This window comes from Taudactylus pleione, unplaced genomic scaffold, assembly GCF_031769625.1.
Source record: "Taudactylus pleione unplaced genomic scaffold, aTauple2 ptg000306l, whole genome shotgun sequence".
Classification (NCBI taxonomy): Eukaryota; Metazoa; Chordata; class Amphibia; order Anura; family Myobatrachidae; genus Taudactylus; species Taudactylus pleione.
The window spans coordinates 9,464,625-9,483,407 of NW_028284707.1; the positions used below are offsets into that span (position 1 = coordinate 9,464,625).

Here is an 18,783-nt window from a genome sequence, read left to right on the forward strand (position 1 = left end):
GCTTTTAGGGAATGCTGGCAGAAATCTGAATTACTATACGTAGCCGCGCCAACTAAACCCAGGCAGCAATTTTTGATTCCAGGAACCCAAGAGCCACAAGAAATATTCTTCACTGATTTATTGGATTACAGGGATAGGAGAGTCTGCTATTCTGGCCATCAATAGTCTCAGAGATAAACGAAAGAACCGTGAATAATTTCAGAGGGCATGAATAATATAAAGAACGATGCCAGATCATTAGGTCAATGTGACGGAATGAGAAGAGACAAACTAAAGGTAGAAAAATCAGAGGACTAATGGGGAAATTGATAAACTGTGTCAGCCTGATCCAGACTGCTGCACGAAGTCACACGTGGAGACGCAGGAGTGACAAAAGGCTCTGCGAGACAAACGTCCCCGATCGCAGAGCAAAGGCAGCGTTGCAGAACAGGGACCTGCAAACAGTCCATTAGGATTAGGACATGCTATACAAGGTATACTACATAAGTGATGAAATGATAGTACTCCGTGTGCGGCACGACGGCTGTTACCCTAAACGGCTTTGTATATAAATCATTTAATTTTCTCTATAAAATGTTATTAATTAAACAGAGTACAGCTGTGACCATGGAGCAGCGCCTGCTGTGCTCTAGTGATATAGATACGTACATTACACATATATCGGGCTACAAGATAACAGAAATGAGATGAGGACCATGATCCAGTGACAGCTGCTTTCATTAGAGCAGAGCTGCATTGTTCTGTGACTGCCCTAAGGGGTCTATGTACTAAACCTTGGAGACAGATAAAGTACCAACCAATCAGCTTCCTAACTCATTTTTCAAACACATCAAGCAGTATCATGTATCAAGCAGTTAAAACAGTGGAGAAGAGAACAAGTGAAGAAGTTGCCCATAGCAACCAATCAGCTCCTACCTATTATGTTATAAACTGTACTTGATAAATGCTACATCAAAGCTGAGTGGTTGCTATAGGCAACTTCACCACTGGTCCACTTCTCCACTGTTTAATATAGATTTAGTAGGTTACAGGCTGCAGGCAGGGCCGGCGCTAGGCTTTGCTGCGCCCAGCGCCATCCTGTGTTGCCGTCCCTTCCCTCCTCCCTCTGAAGTTACATAGTCACCCTAACACCGGGAGGGAGGGTGGGCGTTTCTAGCGCCCGCCAGATACAGTGGAGCTCTGGGCGACGGCCCAGCTTGCCCGGGCCTAGAGCCGCTACTGGCTGCAGGCCTGTTACAAGGCTGCATAGTTTTTTTATTTCAAAGTGGGTTTTTTTCTAAGTGGTATTGCATGTACAGCAGAACTTAAAGAGTTAGACAGGAGTTAAACGGGAGGAACACAGGAGGACAACATTTTAAAAGAACACTCTATAATTTCAAAAGAATGAAAAGGATCTTCTGAGCTTCTAGATACAGGTTGAGTCTCCCATATCCAAATATTCTGAAATACAGAACATTCCGAAATACAGAATTTTTTTGGCATGACTGAAATAATGAAACCTTTGATTTTTGATGGTTCAATGTACACAAACTTTGTCTAAGGCCCAAATTATTAAAAATATTGTATAAAATTACCTTCAGGCTGTGTGTATAGGGTGTATATGAAACATAAATTAATTTCAATTTCTGTTCACAAACTTTGTTTGAGCCACAAAATTATTGATTATATTGTATAAAATTACCTGCAGGCTGTGTGTATAAGGTGTATATAACACATAAATGCATTATGTGTGTATATTTAGGTCCTATTCACAAGATATGTCATTATGGTATATAATTATTCCAAAATACGGAATATTCCATTATCCAAAATACCCCTGGTCCCAAGCATTTCGGATATGGGAGACTCAACCTGTACCCTGCAACTCAGCCACCTGCTTTCATTATAACCTGGACACACCTTTTGCCAACACCCTGCTTCAGCATTGCAAGCAACTACCATTTAATTTTTGTATGTATGTTTTTCTACTCTACACTGTTTAAATCATTCCAGAACCACTGCCAATTTATTTCTATATCACTGTAGTATCTACCATTGTTTCACACCTATACATTTTTTAGTATACTTTATCCTAATTCTAAAGTCCTGCAACTTTAACAGCTCTAAACTCCTTTTGTTTATAATAGACTATTGTATTTGTGCCTTTTCATCTACCAGCACTGTTCTTCCTTTTATCTGATTTTGACATTTGAACTGTACTGTTCCTGCATCTCACGCTCATTACTACTACTAACGCTTCCCTCCCTCCAATCCCTTCATCTACGCTATGGACCGTATTCAATTTGGAGCGAAAAGTCCGTTGCCGGACTTTTCACCGTCATTGCTGGTTTCAGGTGCGAAAGAGTATCGTACACGTGCCCGCGTATCACCTTATTCAATTTGAAATTGGCGAAAACGGGACCCGGCGAATTCGTAGTCAGCGAAAAGGCCTGTCATTTTTGGGGAAATCAGCCTGACTCCCCCCCAAAAGATGCTCTGACATAGGGGTAACTATGGGTACCCCCGAATAGCCCTGCTAAAGGTATGTGGGGTCTATAAATGGTCTCAATAGCTGTAGTTTTGCCTTTTTTAGTAAGTGGTGAAGAATAGCATTTTGAAACTTTTTTTGGCCAAAATAAGTAGTCCCATCAAATTTGGGGTACATGACAATGGGCGCTAGCATATTTTAAAGTGGCTAATGTGAAGTATTAAAAAACATTAAAAATCCACCTGCCGCAACCACCTGCAATCAAAAAAACACCTGGGGCATCCTTGGGGGCCCCCTGGAGTCTATTTTGCTAGTTTTAAAGTTTGGCCCCCAACTTTGTTTTTCTCACCCCCAAAACGAAAGTACTTTTTTGGGGTCTCCTAAGGTACTTTTAAACATTTTTTGACACAAATTACCTTTAGACTGTCCAAGGGGTGCAGGGTGGTTTTTGGAAGTCTGCATCCCAAAACCCCAATTCTGCACTTTTTCTCGCCACCTATTCCTAGGTGATACTTTTTTGCCGGGTCTAATGCATTGACTTTTCGCACCAGCGAAAAGTCGGACAAATTGAATATGGGGAAAAGTGGAATCGGCAAAAATGACATCATCGGCAAAAAAGTTTCGCAGAGAACGGCTTTTCGCTCCAAATTGAATACAGCCCTATGTTTCTTTTCTTCTACTCCTCCCTCACTCAGCAGCTACATTATTCTCTCCTCTACTACCAATTCCCACCTCTTTCCTCCATCCATAGTCTCCTCCACCTTCTCCCCATCCTTCCTCTCCTCTGTCTCTCTTCATCCCATCTAATACTTTCCACCGCATCTCCCATAACTCCAGTATTATTCACTGCTCTTCCACCTTGGTCCTGCTGCACCACCACTAAACCCTGCACCCTCCCTTTTCTCCAAGTCACCTCTCCTCTTCTCCACCCACACCACACTAAACCTCCACCTTACCCACCATCTGCTGTCACCCTTCCTCATTCGGAAGCCCGCCACATACCCACACTCTCTTCACCCCCCCCCGCTCTAAATCAATCTCACCTCCACACTACATCAACCCTAATAATCTCATTCTCCTCTCTCCTCTTAACTCTGAGCCTCTCTCCTGTGCCCTGTGGAAAGCCAGTTCTGTCTGTAATAAACTGCTCTCCGTTCATGAGCCCTTCATCTGCAACTCCTTGATTCTCCTTGCAGTCACCAAACCCTGTATTTACCCATCTGATACCACTGCCCCGTGGAGGAGCCACTCATTGGCTAAGCCCACGTGGGTCAAAGCCAATGAGCGGCCACTAATGTTAGCCGCCGCTGATTGGCCGGCGGCCCGGGACTTATGTCAGCTCTATCAAACGAGCTGACATTAGCGCAGTGTAACACCATGCAGAAGCATGTTGTTACACTGTATCCGGCCCACGTATTGGATTTCTGCAGAGAACATCGAGGGACATAAAGGTGAGTATTGGATCTTTTTTACAGGTAATTCGATTGGATACTTTACGTTGACAAGGGGACATGAACATCTGGAAACAGGTGCGTATGTGTGAGTGTGTTTATGGATGCAATAAAGCTTTATTTTCACGGTGTGTTGTGTGTTTTATTAACCATTTCTTTACAAGTGAACTACAGGTACCAGTGGGCCCTTAATGCCTCGCATGCTGGTACTTGTGGTTCTCCAAGTACCAGCATGTGGGGGAGGCTTGCTGGGACCTGTAGTTCCACTGTAAAGACAATGATGAAAAATAATGTTTACACTACACCTTACACTATCAACCCGCCACCCACCGCCCAGGGGTGGCGGGGATAGCACCGGGCTATCAGCCCATGACAGGGGTGCCCTGGAGAGGGTGACCCCTTTATTGGGGGATCACCAACTCCCCAGGGATCCCTGGCCTGGGCTGACTAACGGTCAGGGCTGATGCTGCGGCTGGGGGGGGGGGGGGCGGTGAAAGGGCACCCCTGGCTGTGGCATCAGTCCCCTGTTAGAAAGGGTCCAGGGCTGGTTTTAAATACACGGGGTACCTCACGCCATTTTTTTTCTCCGTATATTTAAAACCAGCTCTGTCCATGCTGCCTTGTGCTGGTTCTTACATTACAGGGGATCCCTACACATTTTTTTCCCTGTAATGTTAAGAACCAGGAAAGGCTGGCAAGCCCGAGGCTGGTTAGAGTTTTGGGGGCCTCACGTCATTTTTAAAAAAAACATTTATCTATTTTTTACAAGGCTTAACACACAAGCAGCAAACACATATCTCACTGATATGTGCAGGCTGCTTGCTCGGGAGAGATTTGCAGAGAGAAAACACTGCAATCTTGGGTGAGTAATCTCCTGCAAAACGAGTTACTCGGGAGAGATATCTCGTTCTGCTTCACCATCGGCAAACTCGTTTAGCCTCAAATCGCCTATTGGTAAATTTGGTAAAATAAAGGGATTAAATCACCCGAATTTTGGCGAGTTCCAGCGAGATAAATCAGGACCATCTCGAATCTTAGTAAATTTACCACCTATAGTTGTTTCTTTTAATTCTGCTTCATTTTTCTTTTCCCATGCACATATAAAACATAACACCATCACTACACTATCAGTATCAATTATTAATTTATCTACACATAATTTTTTATATTTTTCTGTTATATTTAAAATCTTTTATTATTCTTAGCGCATGTATACCTTTCTTCAAGTATTCCAAACCTATCAATACTGAGCAGCTCTTGACATTTAGCGTGGAGTATATATATTTTCTACCACCCAAAATCTTGCCTAGGGGATTAATTTGGCCAGTGCCGGCTCTGACGGAGGAACACAGGCCAGTTCACAGAATATCATCCTTCAATGTTAAATATCTGATATTTCAGCTGACCTACCAGAAATCTCTCAAGTACGCTTGCTGAATTTCCTCTACACCTTCAGTAACACTTTGCAAATATTCTTTTTCCTAAAATAAAAGAGCAGACGTAATTTATGTGGAAGAGGTCACTCGTCGTAACACGACAGGATAGTTCTGAAATGCAAGATGTTTCCCAAGAATTTCATACCAACGATATCCCACCTGTAAAGCTTATGGTTAATAGAACTAGAAGATTTACTGTAATATATTTGGTTGTAGACATGGGGGAACTGTAGGTTTTCATTGTATATTTGCTACATGGTTGAGCTGATTATCTGCTGCTTTGTACTGATTGATCTATTTTTCTGTCCACAATTTCACGGGCACCTGCGCAATTTTGGGGCTATACCAGCTAGGTTAAAGCGGCAATTAGTTTTAATGCACAACCAGGTTGGTTTTGCCTTAAAACTAATTGTCGCTTTAAATCTAGTGGCTATATTGCTGAAATCGTACTGGAGACCACAAACTGCAGGGTATTACATTTGGGCCAAGGTCTGCATGCGTTTATTTATAAAATGTCACAGTTTGGACTTAGCAACCTGTTAAAAGGCACAGGGAACGTGATCCCCCTCATACTGGTCTTTATGGCAAGGACCACAAGATTGGCCAGGATTTAAATATAATCTATCCGTCTGTCCCTGGCTGAAAGCCCAGAATTTTGTGGAATAAAATTTAAAAATGTAAAACTTGTTGTAAAAAATAAAATATATATATATATATATATATATATATATAAATTATATAAATATTAATACTTTTACTTTTGGAAAAATTGCTTTAATGATTTAAATAAAGCAATTTTGCCTTTGCGACATCCCACTATTGCCATCCTGGTTTGTACGGGTAAGCTATCATTGGAGACCCTCAGCGGTGGCTACCACCAGCTATTGTATACTCAGCGATAGCAACTGCTTGCAGCATTCTTTGATAAATAGATAACGGCTGTTGTTTAGGGGGAATCGGTATTTAATGCATGCGGATCAATAGCCGCCGGATCAAATACCGACAGCGGAACCCCGGCTGACCTAATTCCCTACTGGGGCTGGTAAGTAACCTAACCCTCCCCTCTCCCCCCTAACCCTCCCTTAGTGGTGCCTAACCTCCCCCACCTTGTGCCTAACCCTAACCTACCCCCCATTAGTGCCTAAACCTAACACCCTCTCCGCACCCTAAACCTAACCCTCCCGGGGGGTGCCTAACCCTAACCCCCCCTTAGTGGTGCCTAACCCTACACCCCCTTTTCCCTACCCTTACCTTCCTAGGGGTTGCCTAACCCTAAGTCCCCCCGGGGGTCCCTAAACCTAATCCTCCCCCCACCCGCGCGGCTAGACGCTAAAACACCCGGCTTACCTTTATTCGGTACGCCGGGTGTCTGTATTTTGTAGTGGGGCTAGTGATAGACGTTGAAATTTCGATGCCTATCTTTAGTCCCCTGTCGGACTGTCAGTGTTGGGATATCGGCTGGCGGGATAGAGCCCGCCGGTATCCTGACTGCATCCCGTTTAGAGCTATAACCACTTTGTAAAGAGAACTCTAATAAACAGCTGATCTGTACATTGAGGCCAAATTAGACACAGAACCAGACATTCACTGATCATACAAAGCATTTCCTCAATGATATAGAACTAGTTGGTATTTGATTCAGAGTACTTGCATAGTTTTCTATATTCTCATAGGAATTAGTGATTTAGGGCCATATTCATCATAATGCCTCATCTCAGAAGCGCACGGAGGGGGGGTTTCTGGGTACTCTAGGTACTTGACAGCCTCGAGAGCAGACATCATATTATTAAGTCCCACCCCCTCATGGCGAAATGCTGCGATACTCGAACTAATAAGGAGGAGGCTGAGCCAATATGACACGATTCAAGTAGAATTGCGTCATCTGGCTCCGCCCACTCTCGATTGACCCGCGAATCCTGGCATATTGCCACTAGGGGGAGGAGCCTAATGACATGGTGCCAGCCTGCCAGGTCCCGTCCCCGCAGCAAGGTAAGTGTGACATATGTATTTGTGTGTAAGGTATTTGTGACGTACAGTATGTGTGTACATATGTGTGTGTGTGTGTGTGTGTGTATATATGTATGTATGTGTATGTATATATGTGTGTGTGTGTGTGTGTGTGTGTAAACCCCCCTGGAAATATCCTGCGTTTGCCCCTGCATCTGACCCCATTAATTAGTTATATAAACTACCAGAGCAGTTCAATATTGTTCTCTTGCAGGGACAGCTGCTCCGAAAAGCAACTTTTCTTGCAAGCCCTACCACTTATACTTTTGGATTTAATTGGTAAATGTTTACACTGCCGGGCAGTGTCACTGCTGGAGGGGTGTTGGACTGAAAGGGGTGACTCCCTCCTCAAAACCCAGACATCATTCCCATAGGAACGGAAGGAGTGTTGCTCCGGGAACTATCGCTATCTGAAGATAGTTTCACTTCCCACAATCAAACTCTGAAAACTTTCGGTGTTCAAAGTTTGATGAATGTGGGTCCCCATACTAGTGTATGGGGATGGCAGGCCACATCGTAACTACAAGGTAAGTAGGATGTATCAGTAATGAATCAATCCGATATTTCATCCCTTCAAAAGGGGATGCAGTTAAAATCCCGACAGTCGGGATGCTGGTGCTTAGAATGCCGACCGCGGGCATCCTGACGGTAAGTAGCGGGGTTAGGGGGAGGGTTAGGGCTATGGGTCAGGGTTAGCCACTAAGGGAGGAGGGTTAGGGTAGGGAGAGGGGGAGGGTTAGAATACCGGCGTCGGGATTCTGACCACAAGGATTCTGAGCACTGGCACCCCGTACCCATCCCCTTCAAAAGAAGATGAAAAAAGAAATCTGTACTGGGTGCAGCCCTAGTTTGCTATTGCATTATAGATTTGACCAAGCCTGCGTCCGCCCCGCCAACACTAAATCAGTCTGTGCATTTTGTAACTTGTCTCCCTTCAACCGTGAAAGGTTTTTAAAGGTGTAAAGTTTGCACCGACGCGCTTGATTCAATTTCTATATCAGCCCCGTAAGAAGTACATTCCCTGCTGTAATTCTAGCTGCACACAGCGGAACTGTACAGTGTCTGCACTACATTACCTCTGGCCACATCGGATGACAGTATTTCAGATCTTTCTCTAGTTCCTTTTTCCTCCATTCTTTCCAGAGATTCATTTTGATCTTTGACTGATAGATTTCTTTAAATTCCTCCGCGATCTGATAAAGCGTCAGGCCCAGCGCTATGATAATGACAATAATCCTCCAGCTGTCCTACAATGACGGTAACAAGTAGTATAAAACAATCAATATCCCTAACAATAAACGTAAAGCCTGATTTAACCCAATAGGCAGCATAGGTCATTGTCACGGGGAAGGGTGACCCAAATCGTCTTTACTTTCATTAAGTGTCATGATTGCTCTGAAGGTCTCTCCAAATACAGTAGTTCTTACAACTTGAGGTGTGGGACAAAATGTCATGATATGGCAGCGTTTAGAGTGAAACTTTTAAATCAGTGTTACCAAAACATAGAGAAAAGTGAAAATATAACGCGTTTCACAAGTTTGACCTTATTGTATGACCTTATGTGACTACCAATAGAGATGGATTACGGAAACAAATACACATTTACAAATCTTCTATTACATTATATAAAAATGTTTCATTTTGGGGCGGGCATTTAAGACCAGACAGCGGGCAGCCAGATGTTTGCCCATGAGCAGTTGTGCACCAAGGGCCAGATTCAGAGACGTATGCAATAGCGCAGCCGCTGCATCAGGAGGTGTCGTAACTAATAAAACCCCCGCTGACGGCTTCTCTGATCCGACGCTATGTCCAGAGACGCGGCCCTCGGATCAACTGCGTGGCCATCGGACGGGTTACTCTGAATGGCCGTGTATTTTATGCTTCCGGGGGCCAGTGAAGCTGTGTTCAAGGATTCAGCCACTGGTCTCTGCATGCCTAGAAAATGGTCCGACACGCCCCCCCCCCCCCCCCCCGTGATCTGGGACGCTGGCTGTTGCCATCCCGTCCCCAAACATGTAAATTATGCTGCGGCTTAGGGGGCACTGCGACCGCCGTCTGTACTGAGCATGAGCAGATCGCGAAGCATCAGAAACATCGGAGTTGATACGTAAACCATCGGGACGCCGACACTTATCTTGGATTTTTTTCGGGACCTGATGAAATATAATAATAATATAATTTAGTGAAAAATAATCCACGAAAAGTGCAGTGCTGAAGTGCTGAAAATACATAGGTCTGTGAGCTTATCACGGATCCTATGTGTTTTCGGGAGAAATATTCTGTTATTTCGTCCGAAATAATAGGATAAGGAGACAAAAAACCATCAGAGAAAAAAGGGGATTATCAGCGAAAAAAACCAATTTTCAGCGATCGCAGCTAATTTGATACCCCCCTAAATTGGAGAAAGCAAATGGCTTCATATTAAATCATTACATTAGTAGTCAAACAATACCGGAATACAGTAATGAGCAGTTTATTTCCACTACTGCGTAGGGAGTGCTTCTTTAACTTTCTGTTTCCGGAAACCCCACAATGTGATGCCTTTCTCTGCTCGCACATGCCATGACATACCTCTGGAAATTTATAAGGGGCATCCTCTGTTCTTGGCAGCGAGGATGCGATTCCCAGAGCTGTCCACGATATGATGAATAGAAGATTCAGTGACAGCATTATAGCGATTTTCTTTCTGCAGGGGAAGAGAAGACAGAGCCGGCTTTCATCTCCAACAGCTGAGAGAGAGATTTGCCCGCAGGCACTATCAATTAGCTCAATGAACGGTCCCAAGGCTTACCTGCCAAAAAAATTCCATTTGACTTCAATTAATTTCTGGATAACTGGGTGCATGATAATGTCTAGCTGACGGGATTGGACGATGACTTCTAGCTACGGCAGAATGTCAGAGAGAAGCGGAAAGTTAGAGGCACGCACATCACGCACACACGCCTGCAGTGCAAACTGCACCTGATCTTACACAATGTACAGAGATTTAGCATATGAAAATGGAAGCATTATGGTGTGTGCTTGTGGTCATGGGGAAAGGTGCAACAAAAATGTTACCAGGTCCTGATGGGCACAGCTGGGCAAATTGGAGCATTCTTTGGTAAGTGAGAACTAGGCCCAGTTATGTGACATATAATGCAGTGATTTGCAGTACTATATCTCCCCTCACCTGAGATGTAAGAATAGGACATCGAAAGAAAACATCAGTAATACCAATGTTTCTACTTGTGTGAAGTAAACCAGCTAACTAACACTCCAAGCGAGGGATTTGAACACAAAACCATATTCATACACGTAACTTGTAAGCTATCAGTAACAGTGTGACTTATGTGTACCTTGTCATTCAGTTCAAATCCCCCTGTATTTAAAACACAAATTTCTCAGCATGCCATTCCCAGGCCTCAAACTCTCAACCTCATGTACTGCAGTCAGACACCTAACACATGGATATACTTGTTCCTTAGGCTTAGGAAGCCTTGTCATCCTAACTATATGAAGCTAGTAGTAATTATCAGTTTAAACTATTGCATTTAAGCAGATCTATGTAGTGTGTTGTCACACTACAAGCAGACACACACTACATACACCTGCTAATCAGCAATGGATTGAAATGAAAAATTACAAGTAGCTTCATATAGTTAGAAATGTCTGCATGTAGTATGTGTAGTTGAGAGTTTGAGTCCTGTGTATGGTATGCTGAGAAATGTGTGTTTTATATACAGGGGAATTTAACTAAAGGTGCACGTATCTCCTGTATGTATGGGCTTAGGCACTGGAGCCAATCAAACAAGCTTGTTCCCTGCCCCCGCACCCCCAATACATCGGTAGAACGTTGGGGAAAAAAACTTGCAATGGTGAGGAAACACTGGATCCTCACCATTCCAAGGTTGGCTATCGGGACCAAACCATCGATGGTTCAGATGAAACATAATTCGATTCCCATCCCTATGAAGAAGTGGGCAAAATGTGAGAGAGTTGTCTACTTTCCCAGGGAGAACTCCCCCAGGTTTATCAAATGCTTAGTGTCACATGTGACTTTTGTGGGACTGAAGATTTGTCTAGTAAATATATTATATTGTACACAATTATACAATATTTAACATGGTGTGGACTGTTTCAGACAGTGTACAAGCAATTATATAAGCAAATTTAATGTGGCATTATTTTGGAGGTATACATAAATAAGCACCGCTAAAGTTGCGGTTTGTTAAGCTTAGCTAATGTTGAGTTGATAATGTTGTTGTTGAAGGACAGACATTTAGGAAAGTGATCATACTACAATACAAACAGAGCAGTGTGACAGAGTTACTGCTGTTTCTTGCAGCCATTCTGTGATGGATAAAGTACATCATCACCCTCAGAATTTACCCATAAAATGACCATAAACGGAATTGATGATGCGTGGAGAATGTTCAAATCAAGACAGCACAAATGATCCATTATATCTGGTCAGGTGATACAGACTTTACCAGGGACGTGCGGTCAGGGGAGGCAGAGCCTCCCCTGTCAGACTCCCTCCTCTATCATACTCCCTGTCATGCTCCAGAGTTTTGATATAAAAACTGTGCGTTTATTATACATGTGTGCCTCCCCAGCCATTGACCTCACCAAACGTCACTGGATTTTACATTTTAAATGTATTTATTATAGGTTCTTTCAGAAAAGTGTTTGGCCAGGTAAGCGTATGCTTCTGTTGTGAATGAACAAATCAGAATCCAAAGGTGTATGAATAAGGCCAAAAACTGGATAACGGTGATATTAAACGGGTTTCAATTTAATGCTTTTTCTGGAATAATCAGTATCAAGAGATAGAAATGGAGCAGGGGTGGGTTTGAGCCACTTTTTTAATAATAATAAAAATAATAATAATAATAATAATAATAAAATAATAATAATAATAATAATAATAATAATAAAATAATAATAATAATAATAATAATAATAATAATTTTATTTATATAGCACTTTTCTCCTAAAGGACTCATAGTGCTTTACATTTGCCTTTACAGTACAAAATACAAAATAAGCTTAAAAGAGGGACATTAGTGAAATGCTTGGGTGAAGAGGTAAGTCTTGAGTCTATTTTTGAAGGATTCTAGAGTGGAGGCCTCTCGAACTGTGCGAGGAAGTGAGTTCCATAAGGTTGGAGCCCCAGAACTGAAAGCTCGACCCCCAGACGAATTCCGTGAGATTCTAGGTACTGTTAATAGTCCTTTGTCAACGGATCGCAGTAATCGAGTGGGACGGTAAGGAATCAGAAGCTGCTTTAGGTACCTTGGGCCATGGTCATGTAGGGCTTTATAAGTTAGCAAGCCAATCTTGAAAACAATTCGCCATCTGACAGGCAGCCAGTGAAGGGAGTAGAGAGTAGGTGTTATTTGGCTGGAACGGGGCTGGTTGGTTAATAGCCTGGCAGCTGCTTTTTTTTTACCATCTGCAAGCGGTGCAATTCTTTTTCTGGGAGTCCAAGGTAGAGGGCATTGCAGTAGTCTAGGTGTGATGATATAAATGCATGTATGACTTTAGGCAGATCTTCTGAGGGAATTAAGTGCTTGATTCTGGCAATGTTTATCAGATGAAAGAATGAGGATTTGATTGTGGCTGATACCTGATGTTTAAGTGTCAGGCCACTATCCAGGACAACACCAAGATTCTGCACATGTTCAGTGTTTTGTAATTCTGATCCACCAAGCTTAAGTCCTGTTGGTTGGCTATGCTGTAGCCCTGACTTGTGACCTATCATAAGGACCTCTGTTTTATCAGGGTTCAGACGCAGCCAACTGGCACTCATCCACTCCTGAAGCTCAGCTAGGCAGCCATTTAGGGTTGTTATGGGGTCTTTTGTACCTGGAGCAAAGGACAGGTACAGTCGTGTATCATCTGCATAGCAGTGGTAGACCAGGCCATGACGTCTAACTATTTCACCCAATGGTAGCATGTATACTGCAAAAAGCATGGGAGATAGTATAGAACCCTGTGGGACACCGCATGGAAGTGACACTGGTAATGAAGAGTTTACTCCAGAAGAAACTCTCTGTGACCTGCCGGTCAGAAATGATTTGAACCAGCTAAGGACTGAGCCATCTAGTCCACAGAAATTTTCCAGTCGCTCAATTAGAATCCCATGGCCCACAGTATCAAATGCTGCTGAGAGATCCAGAAGGATTAAGATTGAACAATCACCTCTGTCTCTTGCCATCAGAAGATCATTAAGCACACATACCAGGGCTGTTTCAGTGCTATGTCTTCTCCTGAATCCTGACTGGAATGGATCATAAATATCATGGGTAGACAAGCGGGTTTCCAGTTGCATTGCCACCACTTTCTCAATGACCTTTCTTAGAAAAGGAAGGTTTGATACTGGTCTATACTATAGTTGGTCATGCAGTCGGGGTCTAAATTAGGTTATTTTTAGAAGTGGTCTAACAATTGCTTCCTTTAGTGGTTCTGGAAAAATGCCTGTAGTATTTGTATATACATTGCCCAAAATACAGTAGTGCTGTTTTAATAAAGGAACATTTACCCCGGACACACCAGGATACGGAGCCCACCATAAGATTTCTGAGCAATTGAGCCTGGATACAAAAAGTCCTAAACAGGCTAAAGCTCTCAGGCCCCGGAACGCATGCAATAAATAAGCTGTGTGAAAAGTGCAGTGGTTAGTGGGACCCAGGGGCGTTTTAAGAGAGGAGGGGGCCCGTGTGCACTCCTCGTGCGGGGCCCCCTCCTCTCTTCCTGGTGGCTGGCAGCCGACTGACGCGGCTGGCCAGCCACTGGAGCATTAGTAGACTCCGGGCACTAGAATGTGCCCGGAGTCTACTGCGCATGGGCAGAACACCGGAAAATGGCCGCGGTGGCCATTTTTCCGGTGTTCTGAGCAGCAGTGACACCCGACGTGGGACCTCGGACAGGTAAGTTTAAAAAAAATATGGGTGCAGTGTGTGCGGTGCGAGGCCCCCCTGGACCCGGGGGCCCGTGTGCCCCGCACTCACTGCACCCATTATAGATACGCCCCTGGTGGGACCATTAGATGTACAGGAGGATAGGGAAGTAATCAACCTCCCCAAATACAACCTCCCCTCTTCCCTGAAGTGAGACGCCATGATTCACTTATATAGAGACTGCAGGAGGAAGGTGTCGCTGTTTCATCTCCTCCTGCAGTCACTGATGGAGGGAAGTGGCCTCTGGTACTGGAAGAGGGGACCAAAAAATGTATGTATGGGCCACAAAGCAAAATGAGAACGTCATCATTTCCATCTCGGAAATTGTGACACCTTGTCACATGGCGGGAAACACCTCTGATCACCGGTTATGGAGGCCAAAGTAGAAGGAGATACAGTGAGAGTCAAGAAGGATGAGGCATATGTAAGATTACTACTGGGTAAGAGGAGCACTATACAGAACATATAGACAGGGAAGGGAGCACATTAAAGAATACACCGACAGAAGGAAACATATAGACATAGTAGAGGCTCGTACAGACTTATGGAAGACGAAAAAGATTGTCAAATTAAATTTCTTATGCACACATATTCTTATATATTGAATTTCAAAATGTTAAATCAGTGTTTCCCAACTTCAGTCCTCAAGGCACACTAGCAGTCCATATTTAAGGATATCCATGCATGCGCACAGATGGCTAAATCAAATAACTGAGTTACTGTACTTATTAAATCACCTGTGCTTAAGTATGGCTATCCTTAAAACCTGGACTGTTAGTGTGCCTCGGGGACTGAGGTTGGGAAAACACTGTCAGAGATTCATTTTGTTTTCCTAGATAGCGTGTTAGCCATGTTGGTGGATGTACGGAATACTGAAAGTCAGACATTTTTATTTACAGAGCTTAAAGGAATCCCTGATTATTTATTTATTTTTTTGCCTTCCGTCCAGCAAATGCAAAAACCGGCCCTATATATGCGTGCTATCAGGCTCTCACTTTCCTTATCGTGACTGCATGTGAATGTTCTGTATGTCACCATGTTCTACCTCACGTAATCATGAGAAACACAATGACACCTGGACCAAGAGTGTAAACAATACTGAGAGGAAAGGACGGGGCAGCAGGCCAGGAGCAGGGGACAGCGGCAGGCTGGACACTGTGCAGGGAAACATTTGTCCAGAACTAATGATATTTCACATTATTATGTCTCCCTAAGATTACCTGACCTGCCTGGCTAAAGGGTGACATTTTCTGCATGTGCAGCACTTAGCAATAGCACAGAAATATCTAATGTTTGCAGAAATGGAAGTTGTCATAACCATTTATAGTCAGTTATAATATGGGTCTGTATCACAGCATTACTGCTGCCTGCTGTCAGGGTTAGAATTCACCAGTGCTCGATAATAAATAAACTAGACTTGTTTTCATGCTGCCAGCTCATTAGCTCTTTGCCCGTAATCCATTGGGTTGTTCTGCTAGATTTCATGGTCACAAACACATTAGAGAAACTAATTAGTTTAACAACGCTGAAAAGTATGCTTCCGCCTTGGTAACAACTAAAGCTGGTTCATTTAAAACTTAATTTACTGGTGTTAGAAGGGGAATAACAGGAAAGTAATACCCTTTTCCAACATAAAATCCTGGCTTCAACCCGGCTCAGACTGAGCACTGGTTGAAGCAGGAGTTACCCATTTCACACAAGTGTGATGACCAGAGTTATTCCTGGGTCATCACCCTTCACACCGGACCAGTGTCTTCCAGTGACCCGGGTCTCCTGGCTTTCAGTAGGGGCTTGGACATTATGTCATCTCCAAGCGCTACTGTCCCTGTCAATCAATTGCTTCTAGGTATGACCCGGGTCATCAAGACCTTTCAGACTTGAGCCGGGTCGTCAACCCAGGTTGCAAGTCCTGGGAAAAACCCTGATAGTGACAAGGGTCGAGGACCCAGGATTGTCAGCAGTGCAGTGAGGCCGGAAGTGTGATTCCATAGCCATAAAGTCCACCTGAAGAAGTCACTTGTCCCCTTGCCACGCTTCGAGCTCTCCACAAGATAATATTCCCCCTCTATGTCCAGGTGGATAGTAGGGAATGGCGTTGGACAGAAGCTGATGACGTCAAGGTCCCCTCCGCGAAGGGTATCTAGACACTACCAGTTAAAAATATGCTTGTGCTGGTCCCACCCTCCAAACACATAACATCATGATGTCACACAGAGGGGACGGGGCTCACAGGGATCAGCAAGAAGAGGAGTGCCTGGAGCAAAAATATGCTTTGGGCCCCCTCCCTTCTAGACCACACGTTGAGTTCATAATATGGCACATGGTAGTGCACCACGTGACCGCCAAACAATACAGACATCATCCCAGTGTCTAGTATTAATATGTGCCCCCTTTAATGAAATAATAATCTGTGCCCCCTTCAATCATATTATAATAATCTGTGCCCCCTTTAATGAAATAATAATCTGTGCCCCCTTCAATCATATTATAATAATCTGTGCCCCCTTTAAACTGACCATTATATGAAGTCAGCAGCGCTGATTGGAGGCATCACAGATGGGTCTGCTGGTAGAGGGTGATGAGGAGAGGCAGAGGGTGACAGGGAGAGACGGGCAGTGGGTGATGGGCAGGGGATGAGGGTGACAGGCAGACAGTGACTTGGAGAGGCAGAGGGTGTGAGGCAGAGGGTGAAGGGCAGGGGATAAGGGTGACAGGCAGACAGTGACTTGGAGAGGCAGAGAGTGATGGGCAGACAATGACTTGGCGAAGCAGAGGGTGTGAGGCAGAGGGTGATGGGCAGAGGATAAGGGTGACAGGCAGACAGTGACTTGGAGAGGCAGAGGGTGATGGGCAGACAATGACTTGGAGAGGCAGAGAGTGATGGGCAGACAATGACTTTGAGAGGGAGAGAGTGACAGGCAGAGGGTGACGGGCAGATGCAGAGGGTGACAGGGAGAGGCAAAGGGTGATGGGCAGACTTGGAGAGGCAGAGAATGATGGGTAGAGCAGACAGTGACTTGGAGAGGCAGAGGGTGTGAGGCAGAGGGTGATGGGCAGAGGATAAGAGTGATAGGCAGACAGTGACTTGGAGAGGCAGAGAGTGATGGGCAGACAATGACTTGGAGAGGCAGAGGGTGATGGGCAGACAATGACTTGGAGAGGCAGAGGGTGATGGGCAGACAATGACTTGGAGAGGCAGAGAGTGACAGGCAGAGGGTGACGGGCAGATGCAGATGGTGACAGGGAGAGGCAAAGGGTGATGGGCAAACAATGACTTGGAGAGGCAGAGAATGATGGGCAGAGCAGACAGTGACTTGGAGAAGCAGAGGGTGATGGGCAGAGGGTGACAGGGAGAGGCAGTGGGTGACCTGCAGTCCGGGCGGCGTCAGGTTACTAATCAGAGGACATGAAGAGACCATCTCCTCCCACCTGCAGCATTTGTAAGATCACCTACGCAAGTCCCCAACAGGCAGGAGCTCAGCCCATCCAGGACTGCTTATAGTCCCGAATGTCCAAGGCAATCCCTGGCAGATAGCAGCTGCACACAGCCATCAGCCTGGTGGCACTGCAGATCAGTGATGATGATCTGATTAGTGTAAGGGAGACACACTGGCCCCTTTCTCCCCAGGGGCCCGGGCGATGCATCAGTGGAACTGGCGGTTTAGGATGCCGTTCCAGGCACCCTGCAAGCCAAATGCAAAGCGGCAGTGACGGTGTCACCCACTGGTCCCTGCACTCTGCGCCCTGAATGGCGGCACCACTCTCGCACACCTGGAAATTGCAGCATGACTGCCGCTGCTTATATGTCATCTGTGCATTACAGCTAAAGAAAAATTCAGAGGTCTTGTGGAGTCCATGCCTCTAACACAGGGGCAGATTGGTGTGTGGAGTCGCTTGTCACCTGTGGCCCTGCCCCCCTTAGCGAGTCACCCACTCAAGGCTTTCCTTTTTCATAGGCAGCCCGCCAGCTGCCTGTGGTAGTGCCACGGCCCGCTGATATCGTAAGAAGAGGAGAGGCCCTGGGACCGGCAGGAAAGGAGCAGTGAAAAGTTCCGGGGAGACAGCTTTCTCTGCGCCAGAGCAATGATGAATTGCTGCAGCGCTTGCATCGAGTAGGAACTTTAATTATCGGGGTCCGAACCCTGATAATTAACGTTGAATAGAGCCCTATGTATTCTGTGGTTGAAAATGATCTCTGGAACAAATGGCTAATAGTACATGGGGAAGATTATTTCTGTTTTAGTGAATCAGCTTCAATTAACAGAGTTTTGGTAATGTGATGACTGAAACCTGATGCATCAATGTTTTACTGTGTGTTCTGCTGGGGAATTAGCAATTAATTCCTGCCCACTCTTCACACCCAGATGATTATATGTTAATGTGGACGTGGGTTTTGCTTAGTGTTGCTTTCAAAATATCACATTGACTAACACTGTCTGCCTGGAAGATAAATGCAGCAGAAGGCTGTTGTAGAAATTGGA

At 44.7% G+C, this 18,783-nt stretch overlaps 1 protein-coding gene across 4 annotated transcripts in view; it reads right to left on the bottom strand.

Moving 5' to 3' along the window:
* The window catches only part of LOC148511484 (uncharacterized), a 288,840-nt gene that overhangs the window by 148,172 nt on the left and 121,885 nt on the right, over positions 1-18,783 (bottom strand). For all 4 annotated transcript variants that reach the window (XM_088442213.1, XM_088442214.1, XM_088442215.1 and 1 more), the window contains exons 10-13: positions 10,153-10,244; positions 9,933-10,047; positions 8,438-8,608; positions 5,329-5,399 (exon numbers count right to left, since the gene is read on the bottom strand). In XM_088442213.1, the coding sequence (XP_088298339.1) occupies positions 5,329-5,399; positions 8,438-8,608; positions 9,933-10,047; positions 10,153-10,244 (449 nt within the window). The remainder of the gene's footprint in view (positions 1-5,328; positions 5,400-8,437; positions 8,609-9,932; positions 10,048-10,152; positions 10,245-18,783) is intronic.